Here is a 27,335-nt window from a genome sequence, read left to right as displayed (position 1 = left end):
GTGAGGAGAAATACAAAGCAGTGGCGTTTGATATATCTGATATACTCTTTAAAAACTCTTTATCATTATTTTTAAAATGCTTTATTTTCTATATTTTCATTTACTTATTTGCATTTTATGTGTATGAGTGTATTGCCTGCATGTATGTAAGTCACCCGTGTCGTGCAATGCCCTTGGAGGTGAGAAGACAGCGTCGGATCCCCTAGAACTGGAGTTAGAGACGATTGTTAGCCGTCATGTGGGTGCTGGGAGTTGGACCTAGTCCTCTTCAAGAGCAGCCAGTGTCTTAACCGCTGAGCCATCTCTCCAGGCCCTATTTTCTGTATTTTTAAATGTGTATGGGTGTATTGCCTGCATGTATGTATGTAAGTGTACCCGTGTAGTGTAATGACCGGGAAAGTCGGAAGAGAGCCTGGGATCTCCTGGAACTGGCGTTACAGACTGTTGTGGGTGCTGGGAATTGAACCCGGCTCTTCTGCGTCGCCCAATGCATGTTGCAAAGGGCACTTGGAGGCAGTTCGTGGTCAGCCTGGGAATTCTGACACTTGAGCCTAGGTTGGAATCTTCAAGAATGCTGGGAATTGAACCCGGCTCTTCTGCGTCGCCCAATGCATGTTGCAAAGGGCACCTGGAGGCAGTTCGTGGTCAGCCTCGGAATTCTGACACTTGAGCCTAGGTTGGAATCTTCAAGAACCCAGCCATGACAGTTGTCAGGAAGCCCAGAGGCAGGTGGTGTCCTTAGAAACAAGTGCGGTCCCCTCATCTGGCAGATGGGGGTCACTGGGTTGGGGTTGTCTTGAGTTTGGCTGGGACTGGGCCTAATGGGAGGTATCTGCAAAGACTTGGGGTTGAAGGCACTCTGGTTGGGAATGCAGAGCCCGGCTCTTCCATGCTCTGGCCTGCAGGGGGCAGAATCACTCAGAGTCCAAACAACCTTCAGATCCTAGTCCAGGGCTCCGGTCTGCACTGAACCATGAAACAAAATTGGCTTGGGGAGGGCCTGGTGTAGCACTGAGGAACAAGATAGTACTGTGTTTCTGAGTCAAAGGGTTCTTCACTCTGCCTGGAGCAACAGGCAGAGCAATAACCCACACTTATTTTAGTGGGGGCTAGCGAGACAACTGGATGCAGTGTCAGCCTGTCACCAGGATGTGGCAGGAAGGTTGGGGAAGGAAGAGGATCATTCTGGGAGGGTTGAGCTACTTTTAAGGGTTTGTTTGTTTGCTTTTGAGACATATTTCAAGCCAGCTTCAAACTGAATATATTAGCAGTGGATGACCTTGAATTCTTGATGCTCCTGCCTCAGCCTCCCCAGTGCTAGGATTACAGGCCTGTACTACCAGGCCAGGTTTATGTGGTGCTGGGGATGGAACCTAGGCTTCATGCATGCCAGGCAAACACTCTATACCAACTGAGCTATGTCCCCAGTCTCTTGAGTTGGGTTTTTGTCATTGACCATCAAGGGTCTTTGTTGAGGAAATGTAGATATGAATGGGTGACAAGATAAGGAGGCTGATTTCCTTAAGACTTTAAAGTATAATACAGGCTTATCATGATATCATGATGGATTTCACAATAGTCAAAGTTATGAAAATCAGCCTAGGTGTTCATCAACAGATAAATGGATAAAGAAAATGTAAACATGCTGGAGAGATGGTTTGGCAGTTAAGAACACTGACTGCTCTTGCAGAGGAGCTGGACAATGTTCCTACCATCCACATGGTGGCTAATAACCATCAGTAACTCCAGTTCTGACATATTCTTCCAGTCTCTGTGGGTATTGCATGATAAGGGTGTACTTACATGAAGGCAAGACACTCATACATGTAAAATAAGAATAAAAAATAAAAAATACAGGGCTGGAAAGATGGCTCAGCAGTTAAGAACACTGGTTGCTCTTGCAGAAGACCTGGGTTCAAATCTCAGCACCCACATAGCAGCTAACAACTGTCCATAACTCTAGTTCTGGGGGATCTGACAGTGTCTTCTGATCTCCGCAGGTATTATATGACACAGATGCACTTATGTACATGCAGGCAATACACACATACACATAAAAATAAATATTTTTAATTTTTTTTTTTAACTGCTGAGTCATCTCTCCAGCCCCTAGTCATCTTTAAAGAGGAATAAAATTATGTCCTGGATGAAATCAAAGTCACCATGTTAAGTCAGATAAGCCAAACTCAGACAAATACAGTATGATTTCTCTCACAAATAGAATCTAGATTTAAAAAGAAAAAAAAGACACAGAAGGAGACCTATTTGGCAAGAGGAATGTGTCTAGTGGGAGGGTGTGAGAGAAAGCAGTAGGCAGTGAATAGAGTCCAAATGTATTATCGTATTAAAGTACAATTAATACAACTGTATTAAATACAATTAATTTGTAGTCTATCGTATTAATATGTGCTAATAATAAAAAATGAAGAAAATATTTTGGAAAGAATAAATTGGAAAATCTACACTCCAGAATTTGGAAGTAGGGGCTGGAGAGATGGCTCAGTGGTTAAGAACACTGGCTGTTCATGCAGAAAACCTGGGTTCGAATCCCAGCACCCACATGGCAGCTAACAACTGTCCATAACTCCAGTTCTGGGGGATCCGACAGCCTCTTTTGTCCTCTGTGGGCATTGCACCACATGGGTGCACTTACCTACATGCAGGCAATACACACATATACATAAATAAAAATAAAATATTTTTTAAAAAGGAGTGCTCGTTGCTCTTGCAGTGGTCAGTTCAGTTCCCAGCATCCACATCAGGCAGCTCACAACTACCTGTAACTCCAGCTCCAGGAGATCAGACCCACCCTTCTGGCCTCCAAGGGCACTGCAACACAGACCAAAAGCACCTCCCATGTTTTTGCATATCTAACAACTTCCTAGGTAAGTGATGCTGAGGCTGATGACCCAGAGATCAACCTGGGAGGACTATTCTTTATAAGGGAAATAATATATATTGTATACTTAATGTGCTAAGCCTATTTCTTTTCTCTTTATTTTCTGTGATTTAATTCACATCCCATAAAATTCACCCCATTAATGAAAGTGCAAAATTCAGAGGTTGTTGATATAATCAAAATGTCTAGCACCCAGAACTTCACCTTCCAAAGGAAATCCCATGCCTGTCACAGTCAGTCACTCCCCCATCTTTCTCTTTCCCCAGCTCCTGGAGACTAGAAATTTGCTTTTCTGTCTATGAACTGCCTATGCTGTGCATTTCGTGTAAATGGAATGAGCTGTGTCCTTTTGTGTCTGGTTTGTTCACGTATCATAATATGTCTAAGATTCATCCATGTTATTGCATGTCAGTAATTAAAAAAATTTTTTTATGGGGCTGGAGAGATGGCTCAGTGGTTAGGAGCACTGACTGCTCTTCCCAGAGGACCTGGGTTTGATTCCCAACACCCACATGGCAGTTAACTGTCTGTAACCCCAGTTCCAGAGAATCCAACATCCTCTTCTGACCTCCATGGGCATTTCATGGAGTGCACCTACACACATGCAGGCAATACACTCATACACATAGACTAAAAATAACAAAATATTAAAAAATGATTTTTATGTGTCTGAGTGTTTTGCCTACACCATGTATGTGCAGTGGCTGCAGAGGTCAGAGGAGGGCATTGGTCCTCTGGAACTGGAGTTACAGACAGTTGTTAGCTACCATGTGAGTGCTGGGAACAGAACCCAGATCCTCTGCAAGAGCGGCCATTGCTCTTAACCATGGAGCCATCTTTCCGGCCCCAGTGATTTGCTTTTATGACTGAATGCTTCATGGTAGAGCTATGCCACATTTTATCTATCATCAGTTGATGGGTATTTCAGTTGTTTCCATCTTTTGACCCTTAATTTTTCTTTCTTTTTTTAAAAAATATTTTATTATTTTTATTTTTTTGTGTGTATGTGTGTATTGCCTCTATCTATCATCTATCTATCATCTATCATCTATCACCTCTCATCTATGAATGACACAAGAGCAGAAGGGGCCTGAGGGAGGAGCAAGAAGGAACAAGGGAACATAATGGGGAGAAAAACAGGAACAGAATACTCAATGATATATATGTTTTGCATTTGTTTTTGAGACAGGGTCTCTCTGTAGCCCCAGTTGACCTGGAACTCACTATGTAGATAGACCAGGCTAGCCTTGAACTCACAAAGATCCTCCTGCCTCTGCCTCCCAAGTGCTGGGATTAAAAGCGTGTGCCACCACGCCTGGCTTGACTCTTAATATTATCATGAGCATTTGTATACAATTTAAATATATATTTTTAATTAAGTGGATATGTGTATGTGTCTGTGTGTGGATATGTACACATGAGTGCAGGTGCCCATGGAGGCCAGAGGCATTGGATCCCTTGGAGATGGAGTTACAGGCAGTTGTGAGCTGCCTGACATGGGTGCTGGGAATGGAACTTGGGTACTTTGTAGAGCAGTATGGCTAAACACTGAGCTAAATCCCCAACCTCCACGCCCCCTTTTATAGATTTGTGTGTGGTGTGCGTGTGCTGTGTGTGTGTGGGGGTGTGCGTGTGTGGGCCCACACAGGCTGTGTGTATGCAGACCAGAAGAGGGCGTTGGGTGTCCTCTATCACTCTCCACTCATTCCTTTGAGGCAGGGCATGGTGGTTTGAATAAGAATGTCCCCCATAGACTCCAAGTATTTGGACATTTCGTCCCCCCTGGTGGAGTTGTTTTGGGAGGTCTTAGAAGGTTGTGGCTATGCCAGAGGAAGCAAGTCACTGGGGCGGGGCTTAGAGAGTTCTTAAGCCTTGCCAGATCTCCAGTCACGCTTGCTTCCTGTGCCTGCCCGAAGAGTTTAGCTTCTGCTCCAAAATGTGTCCACTGGATGCCTGGCTTCTTAGGTGGGGGCTGGGATCCAAATTCTGATTCCCATGCGCAACAAACACTCTTAACTGATGAGCCGTCTCTCTAGCCCTTGTGTACAAGTTTGGTGAACATGTTTTTAATTCTGTTGGATGTGCTATATACCCAGGAGTGGGAGTGTTGGGAGATGTGGTAAAGCTGTATTTAACTTTTTTTTTTTTTTTTTGGTCTTTTTTTGAGACAGGGTCTCCCTGTAGCCCCAGCTGGCCTGGAACTCACTATGTAGACCAGGCTGGCCTTGAACTCACAGAGATCCGCCTGCCTCTGCCTCCCAAGTGCTGGGATTAAAGGCGTGCACCACCAGGCCTGGCTGTATTTAGCTTTTTGAGCTACCAAACTGTCTCCAAGGCAGCTGTCCTATTTCCTACCCCTACAGCAGTGCACAGGAGTTCCAGGTTTCCGTAGCTCACCAACACCGTCTCCCTCCTAGATGCTCCTAGCATCAACATCTGAGGGCCAAATCATACTGCATCTGACAGGGATGTCCCCTAGGCATATTAGTTTTGGGGACTCACTATCTCTTTTGCTTTAGCTGGTTTTCTGTCCCCGACAACCCCAACAGCACTCCATATGACACAAATAGCTTTCTCAATAGGTTTTTATTGAAATGGTTATATTAGCAAATTCCACACATACGGGTATACACGATTGGCATAGAGGTACATACCATACAATTTCACTATTTAATATACTTACATCAACCATGTGGACCTAGGAGTTATGCTGCCCAGAACATTTCCAGGGGTTGATGAGCCATCAGTTCACATTGCACTTACAGGTGTCTGTTTTCCAGACAAGGAAACCCCCTGTAGCCCCCACATCAAGCTAACGATCAACTCTGCTTCTTGAGTACTGGATAAGTGTTCTTTCTGGCACAAGCTATCCCCTGATGAGTTAAAATCAGTGCATAGTTTCCCTTTTACCCCTCAAGGTACCTGCTTACCTTGTTATTTGCCTCATTTAGGTATATTCCAAGCCTCCCCACCCCAAATTACCTGTGCTATGTTTAGAAAAATAGTTTTGTATGCCATCCTCTGAGATGTTGTGCATAGTTAGAAGGAACCCGGAGTAAAAGGGGCTCTTTGAATAACCCAAAAATGAACTTCAGTATAGTCTATGAGTATAAAAGCTACTGAGGGTCAAAAATAATTGTGACATATGGGGCCTTGGGATTTAGATGAATCCCTTTCCCTGTATAGGAACAGGGCATTTCTAAGAGGCAATGCTGTTTTCCACACCCTTCTGTCACCTTCCAGCTTGGAGCCTTCCTGTTTCTGTGAACACTGGTCTGGTTTTCCTGGACAGAGCTATTGCCTCTTGAGAGTGCATGCTGCTTCCCACTCTAGGCTGAACACAGCAGATTCTGGGTGAAGCACCAGCCCAGGGAGCCCTTCTCCAGCCGCATCAGCAGGTCAGTCAGGACTGCCAGTGAGGTGGCATGCATCATTGTGGCTGGACCCCCAAAAGGTGCTGGACATAGGCTCAGGCCACACCTAGTGATTGGTGATTGGCTCAGGCCACACCCACAGAGCATGGGTGGCAGTCAACAGATGCAGCTTGCTTACCTGAAGGGAAATAAATGGCTTGGGATGCCACATTTTACCCAACCCTCCACCTTTTTTTAGAATATATATATATTTATTCAGTACCTTCTCGTCGTTAGAAAAGTCCTTTAATATCATAATGTAAATACATTTAGATTTAATTGTGGATGAAGGATAATTCCCCAAACAAGTTACAGTTCATGTTATGTTGGGTTAAATTTGTAAAAAGTAGCTCAGAACGATCATCTCTTATTTCTGACTGTTGGCTGTGAGGAGGTGGACAAAAACAGGCGGGGGTAGGCAGCAGGGGTGAGGTTCTGACAGCCAAGGCAGGCTTGTGGGTGGCCAAACATGTCCCTTCCCCATACAAGCACTTGCCCAGCAAGTGGAGTTGAGGGGACTGGTGAGAAATGAGCCGTGTCAGCTCGGCATCAAATATTCTGGGGACCCTGGAAGCTGGGATGAGAAATGTGCTGCTGATGCTCTCTGTCTCAGCCTTTCCACAGGAGGATCGGGTAGCAAAAGGCCCTAACTACTGAGCTTGAGTGTCACCTTCAGCTCTGGGACATCACCCATGTTTCCCCAGGGCTTGGCATTTCTAAGAAAAATAATTCTTTTAGGCTGTGAAATGGGGTCTGTACTTCCTCCAGCCTTTGTCTTAAGGGGTCAACAGGAGGAACCCAAGAGCGCCTAGGGCAGAGACCTGAGGGACTCTGGCAGCATTGAATCCTGATGAAAGTTCAATTCTCAAGTTGCATAAAGTTCAAAGGCTTTTCTGTCCTTTTGTCATAAAGTTTCTTCTTTCTTCTCCAAGTCAGAGTGAAGAAAACAGAAAAAAATGACTTAAGCTAGAGTGAAGTGCAGGAGGAAGCCCAGGGGATAGGCTGGGCGGCCCCCTCAGGGTCATCTTGGGGTCCTTAGAACCATATCTTAAATGTAGAAGTGCTGCCCTCTTAGCAGCTGGACCTGACAGGACCATCCCTTCCATGGTCACTATAGGCCTATGGGGTCACAGCTCTGTAAAACACAGGTGACTGTCCTGTTTTCATCAAAGATCAGTTTGCTGGGATCATCTAAGATACTATAAGGAACAGGGGAACCAACCAACTCTGCCAGTGCCCTGAGGGCACTCCATGGCTATGAGAGCACTAATTTCAGCCCATGCCACCCAGGATCCAGGAGAATGGTGTGACCTGCAAATAAGGTGACCTGCAGAGGGCCAAGGGGCCAGCCAGTCAGAGGCATGGAGTCTGCATTTTCCTCAGGCATTTGCCTTGCTTGGCCTTTCCTGCTGTTTCTAGGGACAGTCAGGAAAGCCACAGGTTCGTGTTACAGACACAGGTATCTTACCCATAGCCAACTCCTTTGTGTCCTCTGGCATGACAACATTTACAGTCTGTAGGTGCTTCCCAGGGATCCCAGCCACATCAAGGATCTTAGACGCTCATCCTTTTCCAGATGGGTTGTCAAGGGACTGTGACGAAGCTTTATCCCAAACAAAAGACGGAACTCCATAACTCTTTTCTAACAATTGCTGTCATCTGGATCTGGGAAGGCAGGCACTTATTTCAAGTTGTGGGTGTCTGGACAGTCACTCCTGTGATAATGATTCCTTATTCTTATCTCCCCAGAAGGGAGCGCGGTTTGAGTTTAAACACACTTAACCTCCCATTCCAAACACTGGAGAGAGACCTGGCAGGTCTGCCTTTTTCTTTTTTTAAATTTATTATTTTTTATTTTATGTGTATGAGTGTATTGCCTGCATATATGTGAGTGCACCCATTTCGTGCAATGCTGCAGAGGTCAGAAGAGGGCTTCCTATTCCCCTGGAACTGGAGTTAAGGACGGTTTGAAGCCGCCATGTGGGTGCTGGGAATCGAACCCGGGTCATCTGCAAGAGCAGTCAGTGCTCTTAACCGCTGAGCCATCTCTCCAGCCCATGGACTGCCTTTCTTGAAGGGAAATTATGCACAATGTTTTCTTCTAAATCAGTTATTTCTGTCCTTGCCTTACATGCCATCGATGTTCTTTAGTCTGGCTCCCATGTCTCTGAGCAACTGCAGTCCCCTTTGGTACTACTATCATTTGAACTGCTAGGGTGAGCCTGTGTGCCTCTGCATGGGGAGGGGAAAGGGAAGATGCAGAGCCTCCCAGGGCTCAGGATCATGTAGCTATCACTTCAGGGCTGGGTTGTACAGGCCCTCCTAGTGCCCACTAATACATACCCAATCACTGAGACTAGACCTGACTTCCTTGCATTGCACACAGCTCCCTCCTTGCTTTATTCCTTTAGTAGCAGAGTCTGAGGTCTGTCAAGAGTTTCTTTTTGGTTCCAAACTAGCCTCTGGCATTCCAGGACTCTCCAGGGGCTAGTCTGCTCTCTGCCTCCCACACAGCCTTCAGCCCAGTATACTCCTGTTCTCAGCAGAGATTGAAGCCTGGCCCTCTTCACAGAGGCTTCCCTGCCCCAGAAACGGAAGAGATGCCAGCCTCGGCCACAAGGCCCTCACGTGCTCTGCTCCAACTCCCCGCCCTTCTTTCAGATCCTGGCAGGCTGCACTGCCACCCCCTCCAGGCCCGGGAACCCTCTTCCTCAAGACTCACCTTTACTTGCTTTCACCTAATGGTCGGGTGGTAACCTGCCAGATTTTAGAATAGCCAAAACATTCTTTTTTGTCCTGAAGCTTGAACCCTGGGGTCTTGGATGTTAAGAATTTACTCTACCACTGAGATACATGCCTAGCCCCCCAAGTCTTCATGACCACTGATTCACCGTAACTCCAAGTGCATGAGTCAGATAACAGAGTGAGAACTTTCTAAGTCTGTCAATAAAACTAACCTTATGGTTCTTTTTCCTTCTAAATGCTAGTCTTAAATTCAGCGTTTTTGTTTCTTGACATTTCTGAGCAGTGACCACTTGTCAGCATTATTCCTGATGTGAACATCACTTCCTTATTTTCCTGTATCAGAACAACTGTCCAAACTGTAAAGGTTCACAGCAAAAGAGCATGTGGCTTTTTCCTCAGTTCAAGCCAGTGTCATTTAGCACTTGGACCAATGAAAGCATGGAGGTAAGGGGACAAGGTACAAGGAGCCACAGCACGTGCCGCTTTGTAAAATTCAGCGATGTTTTGTCGGATGCCTTTCCAACCTCATCTTTTGACTTCTAGGGCTGTCACGTATCAGGGTGGCTGAGAAGCCCATTCTCAGCCACACGACCGGATTGGTGTTCAGGGATGTGCCTTGTGGATATCCCTCCAGACCAGGTGTGAGAGCCAACCAACTTGGTTCAAAAGCAAGGCTCAGGGGGTCTTGGGAGTAGTTTGGAACTGCTGGGTGGTAGAGCCTGTCTTCCCAAGAGGGGAGCAAAAGCAGAGCCTGGGGTGGATGTGCTCACCTTCAGAGACCTCACACCCAGATGACAGGCTAGTCAGCTTTCTGCTCTGCCTGAGATGACAGGACCAGAGCAACTCTTCCATGGGAGGGTGGTAAGTGTCTCCAGTCTGCAGCTGATGCTTCTGGCCACTGTGAATCCTGCTGGGAGTGTGTCTTGTGGCACATTCCGGCGATGTTTCTGCACCCAGTTCTACCTGGGGAGCCCCTCACAAAGCTGCTGGCAGGAGGCAGTTATCTGTGATAGAAAATGGAATCCGCTGTACTCCTGAAGCATGTGACCCCAGTGAAGCCAGTGTCCCTCCTGACAGAGATGGGACATTCTGTAGTTGAGTTGAATGTGACCCCAATTTTCAGGAAAAGGGGTCAACCTGGGATCTGGAGCACTATTTTGAGTAAATTCCCTCATAAGAACTGCTTTCTTGGTTAGTCTATGATGAACACGTGCCTCAGATTTCCCAGAGAATCAAACACTGTCTTGGTAAATTTTAGAAGACTTTTTTTTTTTTTTTTTAGTAAAGAAAGTATCTGGAGTGGGACTTAATGTAGGTGCCTTTGCATGACTGCAGAAATCAGAAGAAAATCATCATGGGGATCTGAGTTTTGCTTGGGAGAAAGCAAGGTGGGGGCTTCAGACACAGTGGAGTCCTTAGAACTGAGTTAGCCTCCCTGCCAATGAGCCAAGATCAACACTCTTGCCCCTGGATCTCTGGCAAACAGGTCTAATCTGACATGTATTCTCTCACTGAGAACTTCTTTCAGAATGATTCTCTATTGAAACTTTATCAAAAATATTTTTTATAGTACAAAGACTATAAAGAGAAAGACAAACAAAAGCCCTTGGTAAGCAATAAAGAGCAAAAGCGTTAAGACTTTAGAGATCTGTCCTGTTCTAGCCTCGTATTGCAAAGCAAAGTGCCGGGGCTCACCCTGCGGCCGTGTTCCTACAGGCTTGTCACCACTCAGGTCCTCTGAAGACATTGTTTTGGGCACAGCTGTGCCTGAGGCATCCCAGTGACCTGTTCCAAGACAAGATCCTATTAAGAAGGAGAAGCCACATGTGTGAAGATGGCAAGTGTGCACCTCCAACTGACGTTCCACACAGACTATAAAAGCGACGGGGCTGGAGAGTCATGCATCTGCCTGCTGGGCTGTCTGTCACACCAGGCATCTGGACACTGAAGTTACATTCTAGTAACAAGGATCTGACTGTCTTCACAGCTCTCCACAGTGCATGTGAGTGAGGAGACACAAACTGAACTGTGGTGTGACTTCTTGCCCAGAAGTGGTCCGCTTCATACATTTGTTCCTTCTGGTTTCATTCTATAGGCCACAAGTTTCTTATGTCATCCTGGATGCGAGGAAAGAGCACACGTGCACCCAGTGTCTACCACCCTGGCCACTGCACCCTGTTCTGTAAATCTGGTTGCCATTGCTCTAGTGTGTCCTTATGCTGGTGCTGAGGCTGGCTGGAGGGCACTGAGATGGGCAATGAAGAAAGAAGAGGGTCCCTGTCTGGCATTTAGCAACAGGAAGCTGCTCTTCCCAGTAAAACATTCAAGACCACTCGTGTTGACAAACTCTAGCCTTGTCCCCTGTTATCATTGTGCCAGGGTCCTCACAGGTAGTGGGGACAGGGTACCTTCAGTATTCAGTGGCTATGTAAATATCTGCAACCTTATGGCATGCTCATCACAAATGCTGGGAAACGACAAAGCAGAGGACCACTTGGGCCCACACACAGACTCTGGGCCCGTGGCCTGGTCTGTTGAAGCCTAGCTCTAGAAGACAACAAGGTGGTCAGAGTTTCAGAAGTGGAACAAGAGGCAAAACTTCTCTTGACCCTCTACGTAAAGAGGCCCTTTATCAGGAAGTACAGTGAGAAACAGACGACAAAATAAAGCAGGTCAGGCAGGAGCTGTGACGTGTGCTGTTGTGGGAAGCTTTACCTGCAGGTTTCAGCATGCATGTGACGATCACAAAATGTATTTTAAAAACCCCATTGCCACCCTGACACAGAACAGCATGTGACTATTCAACATGGACATATCTGTAATGCATCATTAACCCCCGGCCCAGCTCTTCTCTGGAAATGACCAGGCTCAGTGAGTGCCCATGTTCAGTGGCCGGGTTTGGGTGGGTATTCCACACCACGAGGCTCACCTGGGCAGTAATGCTGTCCTCAAAGCCTCACCTTGGGGGACTTTGCAATTTAACCCTGAACCAATCTGTGCTTGGAAGTGCTGTCATTCTTCCAAAACAGACGCTGACAGAAGAATACAAAACAAGAAAGTTGATCATAAATCAAATCACAAAAGAAGTGACCCCCAACAGCCCATTATTTAAAAAATCAGGTTTTGTTCTCATCATACATGTCCAAAGAAGGTTCAATTGTGGAGAATTCACTTTCGTACACCAGGCTACGAGGCGACAAGGAGTTCTGGTGAAAGAAGTGACCGCCTGGAAAAGGAACAAGAAAAACAGACTTAGTGTAAGCAAAAGCCTGCGCTTCCACAGGGCCTGGGAGGAAAGGAATGCGCATCGGCTTTGAAACATATTTTCCCAAGGGTTTCCTCCAATAGAGCCCCGTATCACCAAAAAAAAGAAGTTGGGTATCCTTCAGTAGAAGCACAAATACTTCTTTCCAGTGCTGAGACTGGAACCCTGGGCTTTAAACATGTTAGGCAAGCCCTCTGGCATTGGGTTGACCCGGCCCTGTAAGCATGCTTGACTTTTGCTGTTAACCTGGGAAACAGGTTAACTTGCATCTGTCTAGAATTTTGAATCATCAAGTTGCTATGAACATCTATAAACTATGCGCAATATATGATTTCATGTCTCCTGGGTAAAAACCCAGGAATGGAGTGATTGGGTAAGTGTTTAACTTTTCAAGAAACAGCCAGGTTGTTTTCTGTAGCGTTTGCACCATTTCACATTCCTATGAACAGTGAATGAAACCTCGGTGCCTCTCACCAGTGCTGTGTGTCGGTCCTTTCCATCTCATTCGCTTGAGTGTAAGTGGCATCTTCTTGCAGTTTCTTTTCCCTCTTCCTGTCCTCCTTTCCTCTCTCCCGTCCCCCTTCCTCTCTCTCTTTCTAGGGTCTCATGTAGCCCCCTTGAAACAGGGTTTTTTTTTTTTTGTCTTTTTGAGACAGGGTCTCCCTGTACTCCCCCCTCTCCCACCCCACCACTGGCCTGGAACTCACTATGTAGACCAGAGATCCACCTGCCTCTGCCGCCCGAATGCTGGGATTAAAGGCATGCACCGCCATGCCTGGCTGAAGTGGGGGAATTTAAAGCTCTATAACTGTTCTTGGTTTTGAAATAGTGTGATTAGCAGGGAAAGGCAGGCTATTTCAAAGCACAGATGAGCATTGACTGAAAGCATTGACCTAGAAGCAGCAGGATCACGTCTATCTAACTTTCCTATGTTAAAATCATCTGTCTTTACAAAACTAGGATCTATTCAAAGATGCTTACTTTCTGTACAAAATAGACCTCTGAGAGTCAAGTCCTAAGTAAAAACTGAGATATTGGATTTCTAACAACCCAGTCTTGACCTCTAGTTGAACATGTGTAATCTAACAGTACTAAAGACCATATACTTTTTTAAAGTGCTAACTTTCTGCTCTGCAGGAAGAGCTCAAACCAGGGAAATTGGCATTACTTAACACTTTCTGTTAGAGTCAGCTGAAACTAGACCTTGGTAATAATCCCTTGCCCTCCCGGAAGCTGGTCAGGACAGGGCTGGGGATATAGCTCAGTGGAGCATGTACTTAGCATAAACAAAGCCCTGGTTCATTCAATCCCTATCACCTAAAAATAAAAGTAAAAAATAAGGTTGAACCTTAGTTCAGTAATCTATATCTGCTAACTGGTTTCCTTGCAAAATATGTAATGCCCAGAGAGAAACACACAAGCAGCTGAATTTCAGACAAAGGCATGAGGCTGGTATTGCCAAGGAAGCAGAATGGCTTTTTTGACCCCTTTCCTAATTTTATTGCTGTTGTTATTGGCTACATAATGTTATTAAGTAAGCTCTTAATCTATATACACAGGTGCACAAGCCACATGAATTCGCACAAAGACAGAACACCCATGGAATAAAAATTGGATCTGGAAACAATGCCACCAGCACCCCACAAACCCCTCAAGCGATCCCCAGTCACCATGACCTCTCTCTTCTCCCAGGGGAACCATGGCTACTCTCCGTTGCTATGCCCACTGAGGTCAGAAGAGTGTCAGATTCCCCTAGAACTGGAGTTACAGTTGTTAGCCACCATGTGGGTGCTGGGAACCAAAGTGGGTCCTTTGCAAGAGTAGCCCCAGTCTTTCTTTTCTTTCTCTCCCCCAGTGCCTATTCTTTTGGAGACAGTGTTTCTGCTATGCAGCCCAGATTGGCCTTGAACTCATGACCTTCCTCCCTTAGCTGAGTGCTGAGATTATAGGTGTATCCTCCTAGGCCTCGCAGTCTTTTTATTCTTCATTCTGTGTAATCCTTTGTGGAGTACAAGCTTTTCAGAACTCTTCTCCCAAGATAGTGTATTCTGATAGAGATTTTCTTAATTTTAGTGTAGACCAATTTATCTATCATACCTTATGGTTCGTATTTTTCTTTTCTTTTCTTTTCTTTTTTTTTTTTTTTTTTTTTTTTTTGAGACAGGGTCTCCCTGTAGCCCCAGCTGTCCTGGAACTCACTATGTAGACCAGGCCTTGAACTCACAGAGATCCGCCTGCCTCTGCCTCCCGAGTGCTGGGATCAAAGGTGTGTGCCACCACGCCCGGCTAAGGCTAGTGCTCTTAGTGCTCTTTTTCTTTTCTTTTTTTTAAAGTCATGATTAACTCTTTGCCTCAAATGGAAGTTTTTGGAGACTCTACTCTTCCTTTAATTACATCTTTTGGAAGACTCATTGCTTTTACCTTTCACATTTAGGTCTATGATTCATTCCAATCACATTTTTAAAGTATGACACTGAAGCAAGAATTCAGATTATTTTTTCCTGTATAGGCAGTTGACAGACCAGCAGCATCTTGTGCAGGACTTCCTTATCCCAGGGCCAGTGTCCATAAATGCATGGTTTGGGAGATGCACTGATGTCACTTGTCCATCTTTGTTATTATACATGTATGAGTATTTTGCTTATGTGTATATATGTGTACTATGTGCATGCAGTGCCCATGGAGGCCAGAGAGGGTGCTGGATCCCCTGGAACTGCAGTTACAGATGGTTGCAAGCTGCCTAACATGGGCTCTGGGAACCAAACCCCGGTCCTCTGCAAGAGCAGCCAGTGCTCTTAACCACTGAGCCATCCATAGCCCCTACCTCACTGTCATAACTGCTGTCTTTATGAAGTCTTTATTTCTGGTTCTACAAGTCCTTCTGCTGTATTTTTCCTCTAGATTATCTTGTCATTCTTGGCCCTTTTCATTTCCGTATAAATTCTAGAATTTGCCAAGTCTGTCAAATTATACCTTTTCATGCTTCCCTCCCTACTACTGGGATCTTACTGAACTGTCAGCGAGTCTTTAATTAATAGGAAAATTAACACTTTACAATGCTGAGTTTTTTTCAATCTACCAACTTGTTACATTCCTTTAATTACATCATCTTCAGTTTCTCTCATCACTAACAGACTTTTGGGTAGAAGGCTTGCATGTCTTCTTTTAGATATATTTCCCTATATGTTTATCTGATGTTTTTGAAAACAGGAACTTTTTGAAAACTTCATTTTTTGGTATATATAAAATTTTTAAAAACTTAATTTTATGTGTATGAGTGTTATGCCTGCATGTATGTATGTGCGCCCACATCATGCAATGCCTGAGGAGGCCAAAAGAGGGCGTTAGAACCCCTGGAACTGGAGTTACAAGTGGGTGCTGGGATTCAAGGTCCTCTACAAGAGCAGCCGGTTCCTAATTTTTTTTGGCCTTTTTGAGGCAGGGTCTCCCTGTAGGCCCAGCTGTCCTGGATTCACTATGGAGACCAGGCTGGCCTCGAACTCACAGAGATCCGCCTACCTCTGCCTCCCAAGTGCTGTGATTAAAGGCGTGTGCCACCACGCCTGGCCCCAGTTCCTAATTAAAAAAAAAAAAAATACAGTATCTTGCTATGTTACCGAGGCTGAATGAGTATAGAGCTCTTGGGCTCAAGTGCTTCTTCTCCCTCAGCTTCCTGTGTAGCTGGAACTGTGGGTTGATGCCACTGGTCCAGTGCTTGGAACAGAAATATAACTAACTCTGCTACATTTGCTTATTAATTTTAAGAGCTGATCTGTAGGATACATGAGATGCTCTGCATATACTATGTTGTCTGTGAATAGTTGTAGTTTTATTATTTTTTAATATTTATTATTTTTATTTTATGTGTATGAGTGTATTGCCTGCATGTATGTGAGTGCACCTGTCATGCAAAGCTGTGGATATCAGAAGAGGGCTTTGGATTCCCCTGGAACTGGAGTTAAGGACAGTTCTTAGCCACCATGTGGGTGCTGGGAATCAAACCCGGGTCCTCTGCAAGAGCAGTCAGTGCTCTTAACTGCTGAGCCATCTCTCCAGCCCCAGTTTTATTTTATTTCTTGTTACTTATGCCTTCATTTTCTTTGCCTTATCATGCTGGCTTACATTGCCAGTACAATGTGGAGAGACTGTCTCTGTAGGGATACTGATTTATAATCTTAAGGAACAGGTTTTAAATATGTTTGTGGTAAATTTTAAATACAACTCTTGGGTTAAAACAATGCCCTGAAAATGCTCTGCTCTGCTTTGCTAGTATTTTGTTTTACAGTGGGGCTTTGTAATATGCATTGTATTCATAAACTGTCAAATGCTACTTAAGCTCTTTGAGAAGGTGGCTCTGGCAGCAGGATGCTCCTCACTCCCAGACCTAAGCATGCTTATCTTAGAATACAAGACCCCTTTTCCAAGATGGGGCCCCTGCCCTGCGAGAAAGAAAAAGGAAACAGAAAAACCATCCAAGTGAAAATACTAGGCCCCTGAGAACAGGAGGATAAATTAGAGTAAAAACAGTGTCCTTGAACACAGCTGGCAGGTAAATAGTTTCCAAATGTCTTCCCACAGCAAAAGGCTCAGCTACTGTTTATTCCATGATATAAAAATGCCTGTGACACATGCATACATGAACACCACCAAATGGATGCAGTAGGTTCTGTGTGTGTGTGTGTGTATGTGCACATAATAAAGAAGAAGGGCTTTTGAATTTGAGAGGAGGGCGTTGGAGGAGTTGGAGGGGGCAGGGAGAGGTGGAAAGAATATAAACACAGTACTCATGTATGAAATCCTCAAAAAAAAAAAAAAAGTCATCCAGGGTTGGAGAGGTGGTTCAGTGGTTAAAGGCACTTGTTACTTTTGCTGAGAGAACCTGGGTTCTGATCCCAGCAGCAGCCACATGGCAACTCACAACCATCTTTAACTCTAGTTCTTCATGTATGTGGCACAGAAATAAGAATTAAAAATGAAATTCTGAGTGCAGAATCAGGTTCTTCCCTTTTTTTGTTCTGTTTGTTGCTATTAAATTCTATTTTTTAAAAACTGTCCTGTGCCACATACATGGAAAAGGACTTTAGCATAGTATATAGCCCAACAATTGGAAGGTAAAAAGTTAAGGAAACTTTGGGATCTTTTCTCTGCCATTTCAAAGTCTAAAGCTGTGAGTCAGCTGGCCAAAGGGAAATGATGTTGAATTTCACCAGACTGGACATAGAACCAGGTGAATCTGAATTGCTTTCCTATGGTAAGCACCTCTTTAGAGGATCTTTTTTTCTTTTGGTCTTTTTGAGACAGGCTCTTCCTGTAGTCCCAGTTGTCCTAGAACTCACTATGTAGACCAGGCTGGCCTTGAACTCACAGAGATCTGCCTGCCTCTGCCTCCTGAGTGCTGGGATTAAAGGTGTGTGCCACCACGCCCGGCTAATAATTTTTTTTTTTTGTAAAAAACTAAAGCAAAAACAACTTATGTTTTATGCATTACAGAAGTTTCTCCAAGGAGGATTTAAAACTAAGTATCTGTTCTAGACTAAATTTGGTTATTGTAATTTCCAAAATAGTGAACAAGAAAGTATTCAATTTCGGGGCTGGAGAGATGGCTCAGTGGTTAAGAACACTGTTCCTGTAGATGACCCGTGTTTGAATCCCAGCACCCACATGGCAGCTAACAATTCTCCATAACACCAGTTCCAGGGGCTCTGACAACTTCTGTCCTCCATGGCAGCAACATGGATGTACCTACTTACATGCAGGCAATACACACATATTAAAAAAAAAAATCAATTTTACACACTGCTTCCAAGCATACCAGGCCTAGTAAGAAGTAACTTCCTTTTGATGGTAACTCTGTGTTGGGCCCTAAGGAATGAAAATTCACATTTTAAGGTATACACACACACACACACACACACAAAACCTCTCCCAGGCCTGGCAGACAATCTCATTCTATAAATTTACTCATTTTCATCTCTTAGTTCTTGCAAAAAGTATGTACCTGGCTTGAACAGCACTTACTATTTTCAAAAGTATTACCTAATGCTAAGACATTAAACTAGCAGAAACAGTAACACTGTCCTTTAACATCCTACATCTATCTCTTGATGACTGTTCTGAAAGGAAATGACTCATCATAAAGACTGGAAAAGGAAGAACTACTTTGATTTCCATGGAATAAAACAAAGTGTGTGGGTAAACTATACTATAAGTTCACAAAAGCATTGCCAGGAGAAAAACCAACCACATAAAGGAAAGCTGTCAACTCAACAGATCCTTCCCTAGAGAACAAGGTCATGTGGTTGCTGGTACCATCTAGAGGGCCCTTTTGCCCAGCGTGGTGGGACACACCTTTAATCCCAGCACCCAGGAGGCAGAGGCAGGCAGATCTCTGTGAGGTTGAGGCCAGCCTGGTCTACATAGTGAGTTCAGGCCAGATAGGATGTAATGAACAAACAGTACCACTTTAAAAAAATGCCAAATTCCACATGCAGCTAACAAAGGAACCCAAAACAAAGTAAAAGTTAATAGAATGGAAGAAAGGAAGAGCAAATTCAACAATAGCATTTAAAGATGGCAATACTCCCTTCTACAATGGGCAGCACCAGACAGAAGATAAACAAGAGGAGATGCGTATGAAGAGCATTATACATATCCGATGTTATACGTAAGCAACCAGACCTAAGAGACATCTACAGAACACTAACAGCAGCAGAACACAGCTTCTCAAATAGGCACTGAACATCCTCCAAGACAGATGAGATGTTAGGTTATTAAAAAAGTTCTAATAAATTAAAAATGACCGAAATCATATAAAAACTTATGTTCTCCAACCAATGAATGAATTTGGAAGAATTTAAAATGAAATAAAAAATTTATAACAGAAGGAAAGTTGGAAAATTGGCAAATATGTAGGATTTAAACAACATAATTGTTAGATAATCAATGGGTCAAAGAAATCAGAGGAGAAACTAGAGATTAGTAAAATAAAAATAAATACAGTCAGGTAAAATAGGACTTGGAAGGAAATTTTTAGCTATAAACATTTGTATTTTAAAACGAAGCCTAGGGTGGTGGTATGTGTCTTTAATATACCTACTCAGAGCACTGAAGCTGAAGGGTCACTTGAGCACATGAGTTCCAGGCTAGCCTGGGCTACATAGGAAGACTGCCAAAAACAAAACAAAAAACCCCTTGAGGACCCCAAATCAGTAACTTCAACTAAGCCTAAAACTTTCCATAAAAAACAGCCCAGTTCTGGATGGTTTCCAAACATCTGAAAAGTTAACCATCTGCCCATAAGCCTTTCCAAAACAAGAAACAACATAATTCATTTTATGAGTCATTACAGTGATCTCAAAGCCAGGTAAAGGCAAAATAAAAAACTTGAGACCAATGTCCATTATAAAAATGAAGAAATCCTCAACAAAACACCAGCAAACTGGATAAAGCAACACATAAAAAGAACTACAGACTGTGAGTGACATTTATCCCAGGAATGTAAGGTTGGTTCAATATACGAAACAAAAATAAAAACAGTGTGACAGCTAGGCTTGATAGTGGATGCTGTAATTACAGCACTTGGGAATTTAAGGTTACCCTGGGCTACAAAACTAGACCCCCGTCTCCGAAAAAAACAAAACAAAATCAAAACCTCCTACAAAAAGGAGGAAAAAAAAGAAAATACTGTGACAAAATGGGGGCTGGAGAGATGGCTCAGTGGTTAAGAATACTGACTGTTCTTGCAGAGGACCCGGGTTTGAATCCCAGCTCCCACATGGCAGCTAACAACTGTCCCTAACTCCAGTCCCAGGGGATCCGACCCTGACCTCTGACCTCTGCGGGCACTGCACTTACCTACATGCAGGCAATACATACATACACATAAAAAAAATATTAAAAAAAAGAAAGGACAGAATGCTAAAAGAACACTGCAACAGACATAGGAAAAAATTTGGCAAAATCCAAAATTCTTTTGTGATAAAAACTCTCAATAAGCCAAGAATCAAAGATAACTTTCTCTGGCTGGAAAGGTGGCTCAGCAGCTAAGAGCACTGTCTGCTCTTGCAGAGGTCCCGGGTTTGGTTCCCGGTACCCACATGGTGGCTAACAACTGTCTACAACTTCATTTCCAGGGGATTCAACACCATCTTCTGACTTCCTTGGGCATTGTATGACAGGAGTACACTTACACACATGCAGGCAATACATTCATACACATAAAATAACAAAAATAAAAAAAAGTATTTTATTTTTATTTTACGTGTATGACTGTATTGTCTGCATGTATGTGAGTGCACCCATGTCGTGCAATGCTGAGGAGGTCAGAAGAGGGCTTTGGATTCCCCTGGAACTGGAGTTAAGGACGGTTCGTAGCCGCCATGTGGGTGCTGGGAATCGAATCTGGGTCCTCTGCAAGAGCAGTCAGAGCTCTTAACCGCTGAGCCATCTCTCCAGCCCCAACAAAATATTTTTTTAAAAAACAACTTTCTCACCAGGTGTGGTGGAGCATGCCTTTAATGCCAGCACTTGGGAGGCAGAGGCAGGTGGACCTATGTGAGTTCCAGGCCAGCCTGGTCTACATAGTGAGTTCCAGGCCAGCTAGACCTATAGGGAGACCCTGTCTCAAAAAGACTAAAACCAAAAAACAACAACAAAAAACCCCTTTTCAACTTGAAAAAGGGTAATCTATGAAGAAAATCCGAGAGCTAACTTCATCTGCGCTGCAAACTGAAAGCTCCCCTCCACCACCACAGTCAGAACAGAACATAAAAAAATCTGAGAGCTAACTTCATCTGCGCTGCAAAATGAAAGCTCCCCTCCACCACCACATCAGAACAGAAATGAATATTTGTTCACATCATTTGTATTCAACACCTGTTATGTGAGGTTCCACCTAGGGATTAATGAGCAAAACCAACAACAAAACTATATTCAGATTGTAAAAAAAAACAATACCACTATGTTCAAATGACATGATCATGTATACAGAAATCCCTAAAGAATCCTAAAGAAAAATTAGGGTTAGTAAATTCAGCAAGGTTGCAAGATAAACAATTAATGTATGAAAACAAATCACATCTGTATAGGAAGTATTGACACATGACCCAACATGGATAACACTTGAGCACCTTATCCTAAATAGAAGGCAGGCATAAAAGGCTACGTATTACAGGTCTGTACTCATATGAACTCTCAGAACAGGTATGTATTCTGAAAACATAGAGATTTATGGATTCCGGGGCTGGCAGGAGTGGGGGGCGCTGTTAATGGGAATGAGGTTTCCTCTTGGAATGATGAAAATGTTTTGGACTTGAGACAGTTATGATGATTGCATGGTCTGTGAAGGAGCTGTCCAGAGACATGTGTTATTTCAGGGACACTGAGGTGGAAGGCCAAGAATTTATTGCTCATGAGTTTACAAATACTGATCATCCTTCAAACATGCAATATAATAAAATATTTCAATATTTTCTTCATCAATAAAGCAAAATATTTAATTTATACATGTTAAAACTGCTCTCATCCAACTTTTTGGAATATTTTTGGTTTGTTTTTGTTTTTTTGAGACAGGGTCTCCCTGTAGCCCCAGCTGTCCTGGAACTCACTTTGTAGACCAGGGTGGCCTCAAACTCACAGAGATCCGCCTGCCTCTGCCTCCCCAGTACTGGGATCAAAGGCGTGCGCCACCACGCCCGGCTCAGAATTTCTTTTTCAATGAATACTGTACAAACTATGTAAAAAGAGTTTCTTGGATAGAATTTACTACTAATCTGTGTTATTTTTGAAACCCTTACACACATTCTTTCACCTCACAAATATTTATTGAGCACTTACTACAGGCAAAGCACACTTCTACGTATGGGAGACACGATGAGGTGCAACATAGCTAAAAGTCCTTGCTGCCTCAGAGGTGGAGCTGAGGTCCTGGTGAAGACGGATCAATCACAAAGGAAGGAGCACTTATTGTAGTGAACAGCATCCTTGAAGAAAATAAAATGTCCTAAGTGAGTGGAGCCCTGCAGAAGCAGAGCTACACAGGATGTCTGCACTCTTCATTCCTATTCAGGTACAGTAGGAGCCAATGTCAAAATACCGGCAGACATGGGGAGTCGCGAGCATGTTCTGTATGTGATATCCAAATCAGCCTTCAGACACACGTCGGTGAATAACATTCAACACAATGTATTTTATTTTATTATTTGTTTATTTTAATACAAAGCTTTGGCATTAGCAATTTTATGAAAAAATAAAATGTACTAAAAATAAACGCTTGTGTGGCATGATTGGTAAATGATGCACAAAAATAGGTTCTTTTTTCCTTCAAGGCAATCAGTCAGAAAGCAGTTTTTTTTCCTGTCTTCAAAACCATTCTACCCTATGGAATAAAAGGGAAAAAAGAGGTCATTAATTAGTTAAAGGAAGCTGTCAATGTTTTAAAATAACCAAGAAGTGATCCTAATTAGAGGGTGGCCTGGGACTCACCCAAGCTAGTTCCCAATTTTCTTGGTAAAGCCAGTAAGCCACTAGTGTTTGCCTGAAACCAGCAGTTCTAGATCTAGAGTCAAGGGGCTGGTCATCCTGGGAGTGCGTTGATAGTCCCAAAAGGAATATGGGAAGAAGCACAGGCTAACAATGCCGTGTTTAATATATAGGGACAAGTGTCAGATGATCTTCAGCTTCTTGTAGTTTTAAATACATTTGCTACATGCTGTGTGTGCTGGAACCTGCAGCTGCTTTTGTTACACTGGTTCCTTCCTTACCACTCAGGAAGGCTAGCACTTATTTGGAAGAATGGAAGCACACAGACTTCCAGGGATGTTCCAGGAGTTCCTCAGATTTTGGATGTAGTGAGGGTGTGTCAGTGTCGGTGTCTATACCAGGTACTAAAAAGTGCCTGCAGTCTTACGAAGTGTCCTGATGCTCTGAGGCTCCTGTTGCCTTTTTTGCAGCCCCTGGCCCTGAGAACACACTTGCTTCCAGCTCTTTGTATTCTGGTTCATTCCCTGAGCAGGGCCTCCCTACCAACATGGTCTGGGTAATTTCCACTGTTGCCAAATCAAGTCTTCAGCTGAGCTCTTCCTCTTTGCTGTAAGCTACTTCACCTCTGCTATCCTAGGCCTCTCCAGAGTCTCTCTCTCTCCCTCTCCCTCCCTCTCTCTCTCTCTCTCTCTCTCTCTCTCTCCTCTCTCTCCTCTCTCTCTCTCTCTCCTCCCTACTATTGCGACCTCTTCCTTAACTCAGCACTGTACCTAACCTGTCTTTCTGCCTCCATTCTCCACTGCTTCAAAGGAACTTCTCAGCTACCAAGAATTATATTTTTGCTGGTCTTGTACATTCCCCACTGTTGATAAGACTAAGGTATGAATGAATGAATTTTGTAGTCTGCTTGCTGACACTGCTACTAGCTCTAGCAGACTGATCAAACCACATACCCTGAACCTGCTCTGTGTACTCCTCTCTGTGTGTCCTCAATTCTTCCTGTGAGTCCCAGTCTCCCTGCCCTGTCTTTTCTTGACTTCCTCAGTGCAGAAGCAGCAGCTCTCCTGGGTGCAGTCAGAAGAGCAGTGTTCCCTTCCTCTTTCCCTTTGTTCTGTCTTCACTTCTGACTCCTGCTGGGGAAGGCCAGACCTCGGAACCCTCCTCCTTTTCCCCAGATGGCTGGTGCCTAGTGAGCACTGGGGAAATGGCATCAAAAGAAGGTAGCTGTCAACTTTTTTTTGGAAAGAGCTCTGATGTGAATGATATTCACAACTTCATGTGAGATGCTCTGTTTACTTGTTAGTTCACATCAAAGTAGCATATTGTTTTGTAATATTTCCTCAGAAAAACTGGGGATTATGAAATAGAAGGACCTTTTAGGAGCACATAAAGATCTTTAAATTACCTTATTTTGCTTCTCCTTTAAGAAATTATGAACTAATGTAACATTAACTGCTTCTGGGGGGAAGAAAAATGATACCCCCAAAGACAGCACAGTGTTAACCTACGGAGCTGTCCCCTTAGCGTCCTTCTTCCAAACCATCTTTAGAAACTAAGCTTCTTCGGTCACACTGCTTGGAGCCCTTGAAGGGCCTTTTGAGTGGTCAAGGTCAAGCAGTGTAGAGGAGCTGGGCGCAGAAGCACTGGGACTGAATTCTATGGCCCTGTTCTTACAGAGCCTCTCAGGAATCATTTAAGCCCTCTGAGCCTCAGTGTATTCCTCTGTGCCTAAAGTCTCAGACTTGGGGTGATTAAAAAGACAAATTCGGGCGTGGAGGCGCAAGCCTTTAGTCCCAGCACTTGGGAGGCAGAGGCAGGCGGATGTCTGTGAGTTCGAGGCCAGCCTGGTCTACATAGTGAGTTCCAGGCCAGCTGGGGCTACAGGGAGACCCTGTCTCAAAAAGACCAAAACAAACAAACAAACAAACAAAAAAACTGAGAAATACTCCAAGAAGGAAGAGGATCCATTATCCAGCCTACACCTGAGAGTGACTGCAAATTTTACTGGATCACTACAAGAAAAGTATTCTCAATAAAATAAAAAGCATAGACAGGTGCTACTTTGATCAAGAATATTTGTCTGGAAACTAAAAATTTAAGGTTCTTTAAGATCAGTATTCCCCAAACTGCAGAATACAATGTATTATTAATGGCTTATAAAATCACTTTATGGCTGGTGTTAAGAGAAACAACAAAGTACAGGACAGATTATGTCAGAAAATACTGTATGTGATAAAGGAACACCTGTGAAGTTTGTTTAGTTATGTATGTGGGAGTACAAGGTCACGAAGCAAACAGATCTCACTCTGGGAGATGGCAAAAAAGATCTCTGAAAACATTGTTAAGTGACAACTACAACGCAGCCTCCAGTTCTGTTACTTGTGCTCTGAGGAGATGATTCGAAGGGAGATCTGCCTCTTACAGCCAGGTAACAGCTTGAGCTTTTGAAAGCTTTCAAAGTATCCCTTGTCAAAATGGACAATTCTGCCTGGTAGCAAGTTCTTTTCTTACATTAAATCTACTTGTCCCAGATGTATCAGAGCTCTAGAGCTAGAGCAAGCATTACTATCTTATGCCCTGGCTATGCCAACCTGAGGCTACTGTGAGTACAAATGGGTTCTCAGTCAACACAAGCTCTTCTTTCCTCTTTTCTAAGCAGAACCTCCCCAAGACATCAGGCAACTCCATTTTCAGACCCTTTTACATCAATTCTCTGCTAATCTGTCAATGTTCTTCTTTGTTTATTTTCTGAGACAGGGTTTCACTTTGAAGCCCTGGATGGCCAGAACTTGCTATGTAGACCAGACTGGCTTTGAATTTACAGAGATTCGTCTGCCTCTGCCTCCCACATGCTAGGATTAAAAATGTGCAGCATCATGCCCAGTCCAATGTTCTTCAGAGAAGCCTAGCTAGCTGTGGTGGTGCACACCAGTAGGCAACAAGAGTTATGACTAGAATACTTCAGAAATATTGAGTACAGAATACAACAGAAACACCAGCTGCTTTTATTTGGTTGATAAATACCTACAACTACACCTGGACAGGTCACCAGGATGATCAGTGGGGATACCAGGGCCCACCCACCTGCTGGAGTCCAGAAGTCAGGGCTTCTCAATCTTAGGTCCCAGCACAGGAATATCTGCTCCACACACTTTACCACATTAACCATGTCATAAGAATTTCCTCCTGTTCAGACTGATTTAAAAAATCCCAAGTGTTGGGGCTACACTTCTCTGCAAATCTTAAGACATGAGCTCTAAGAATCAGAATCTATGAACTAGAAAAAGGCCCTAGATATAAAGTCTAACTTTCCACTCAACTTAAAAATCTCTCCTACATCATCTACATATTTGTTCCTCAGATGAAAACAATAAAGAGAAAATTTATCTTTCTCACAGCGAGGGAAAGAGAGTAACAAATATAAGTTGGCAGATACTGGGATTTCACAAAGCTTATCTGAACACACAGAACAAAAAATTCTCTCATGGGAAACGAAGTCAATTAATCTTACAGACCTAGGTACTGAGAATTAGAAGTGTGAGAAGCTAGAACCTAAGTGTGTTTGCTTTGCGCTTATTTGCTTCTTTGACCATCATTCTGTTTATATTTGTAGTCTCAAAATACACCAGATTTATTTGCAGTGTCAAAAAAATTTTATGGCACAATTAGTCACAGTAGAGTACTTGAATAAATACTATTTTATCAGAACAGAAAGATTCAAAATGCATGGGCTTCTGACTTTCAACTTAGCCAATATTATAAAGCCCTCGGTGAATGGTATCCCCGAGTATGGGCAAAATGGAGTGTTTTGCCCCTGGCTGGGCTGTTTCCCAGCAGTCATCAATCCATTTACAGCAAGGGAGACCTGGACCTGCCTGGGTTCCACATGGAACCTTGCATCTGCCCATGGTGCTTTATCTTGCCCACAGAGCTTCAGGAGTGAATACACTGCATCCAGGGCTTGCTGAAACTAATATACAAGGCTACTTTCCTTTGTTAGGAAAGAAAACTTCTAGTAGGTATATTTGTGGTGAAGTCTACTATCAGTTTGTAGTCACTAAAATGCCCACAGATCTTTCAATCTACTTACAAATGGATGAGGTTAAACCAGGATGATTAAAATGAAAAGGATCTCATTTTGGCTGCTACTTCTTGGTAAAGGCAAAGTGAGAAGACAGATTAAAAATTCATATATGAAGAATTTTAAGTTTTAGAAACTTTTCTCTGGAATAAAGTAATTTAGAGATTTTTTTCATCAGCCTTTTTGAAAAAAAGGGAAAGTGTGACTTCTATCTTTTCTATTATCTCCAACAATAAAAATGGCCTTTAAAAATTGACTGATTCATGCTTGTAAAAACAACTAAAACAACGTCAACAAAAACCCAAAACACATAAAAGCTCACATTGGAGAGGAAAACATTACCCTCAAAATATAACCTAAGATAATCACCACTGGTGACTGTCCTTTCATGTACCCACAGGTGTGTACACACACATATACATGCATACACACATTCACTCAATTTTTCTAAAT

The 27,335-nt window shown here is 43.5% G+C and overlaps 1 protein-coding gene across 1 annotated transcript in view; it reads right to left on the bottom strand.

The window, feature by feature from the left end:
• Window positions 1-22,507: 22,507 nt before the first annotated feature.
• The window catches only part of Rnf130 (ring finger protein 130), a 137,824-nt gene continuing 132,996 nt past the window's right edge, over window positions 22,508-27,335 (bottom strand). The window contains exon 10 of the mRNA XM_008852239.2: window positions 22,508-22,697. Within this exon, the coding sequence (XP_008850461.1) occupies window positions 22,682-22,697 (16 nt within the window). The 3' untranslated portion in view covers window positions 22,508-22,681. The remainder of the gene's footprint in view (window positions 22,698-27,335) is intronic.

The sequence above is a fragment of the Nannospalax galili genome, unplaced genomic scaffold, assembly GCF_000622305.1.
Source record: "Nannospalax galili isolate Female #2095 unplaced genomic scaffold, S.galili_v1.0 scaffold1206, whole genome shotgun sequence".
Lineage (NCBI taxonomy): Eukaryota > Metazoa > Chordata > Mammalia > Rodentia > Spalacidae > Nannospalax > Nannospalax galili.
The sequence above is the reverse complement of the archived record's forward strand: the minus strand, read 5'-3'. Positions and strand labels throughout refer to the sequence as shown.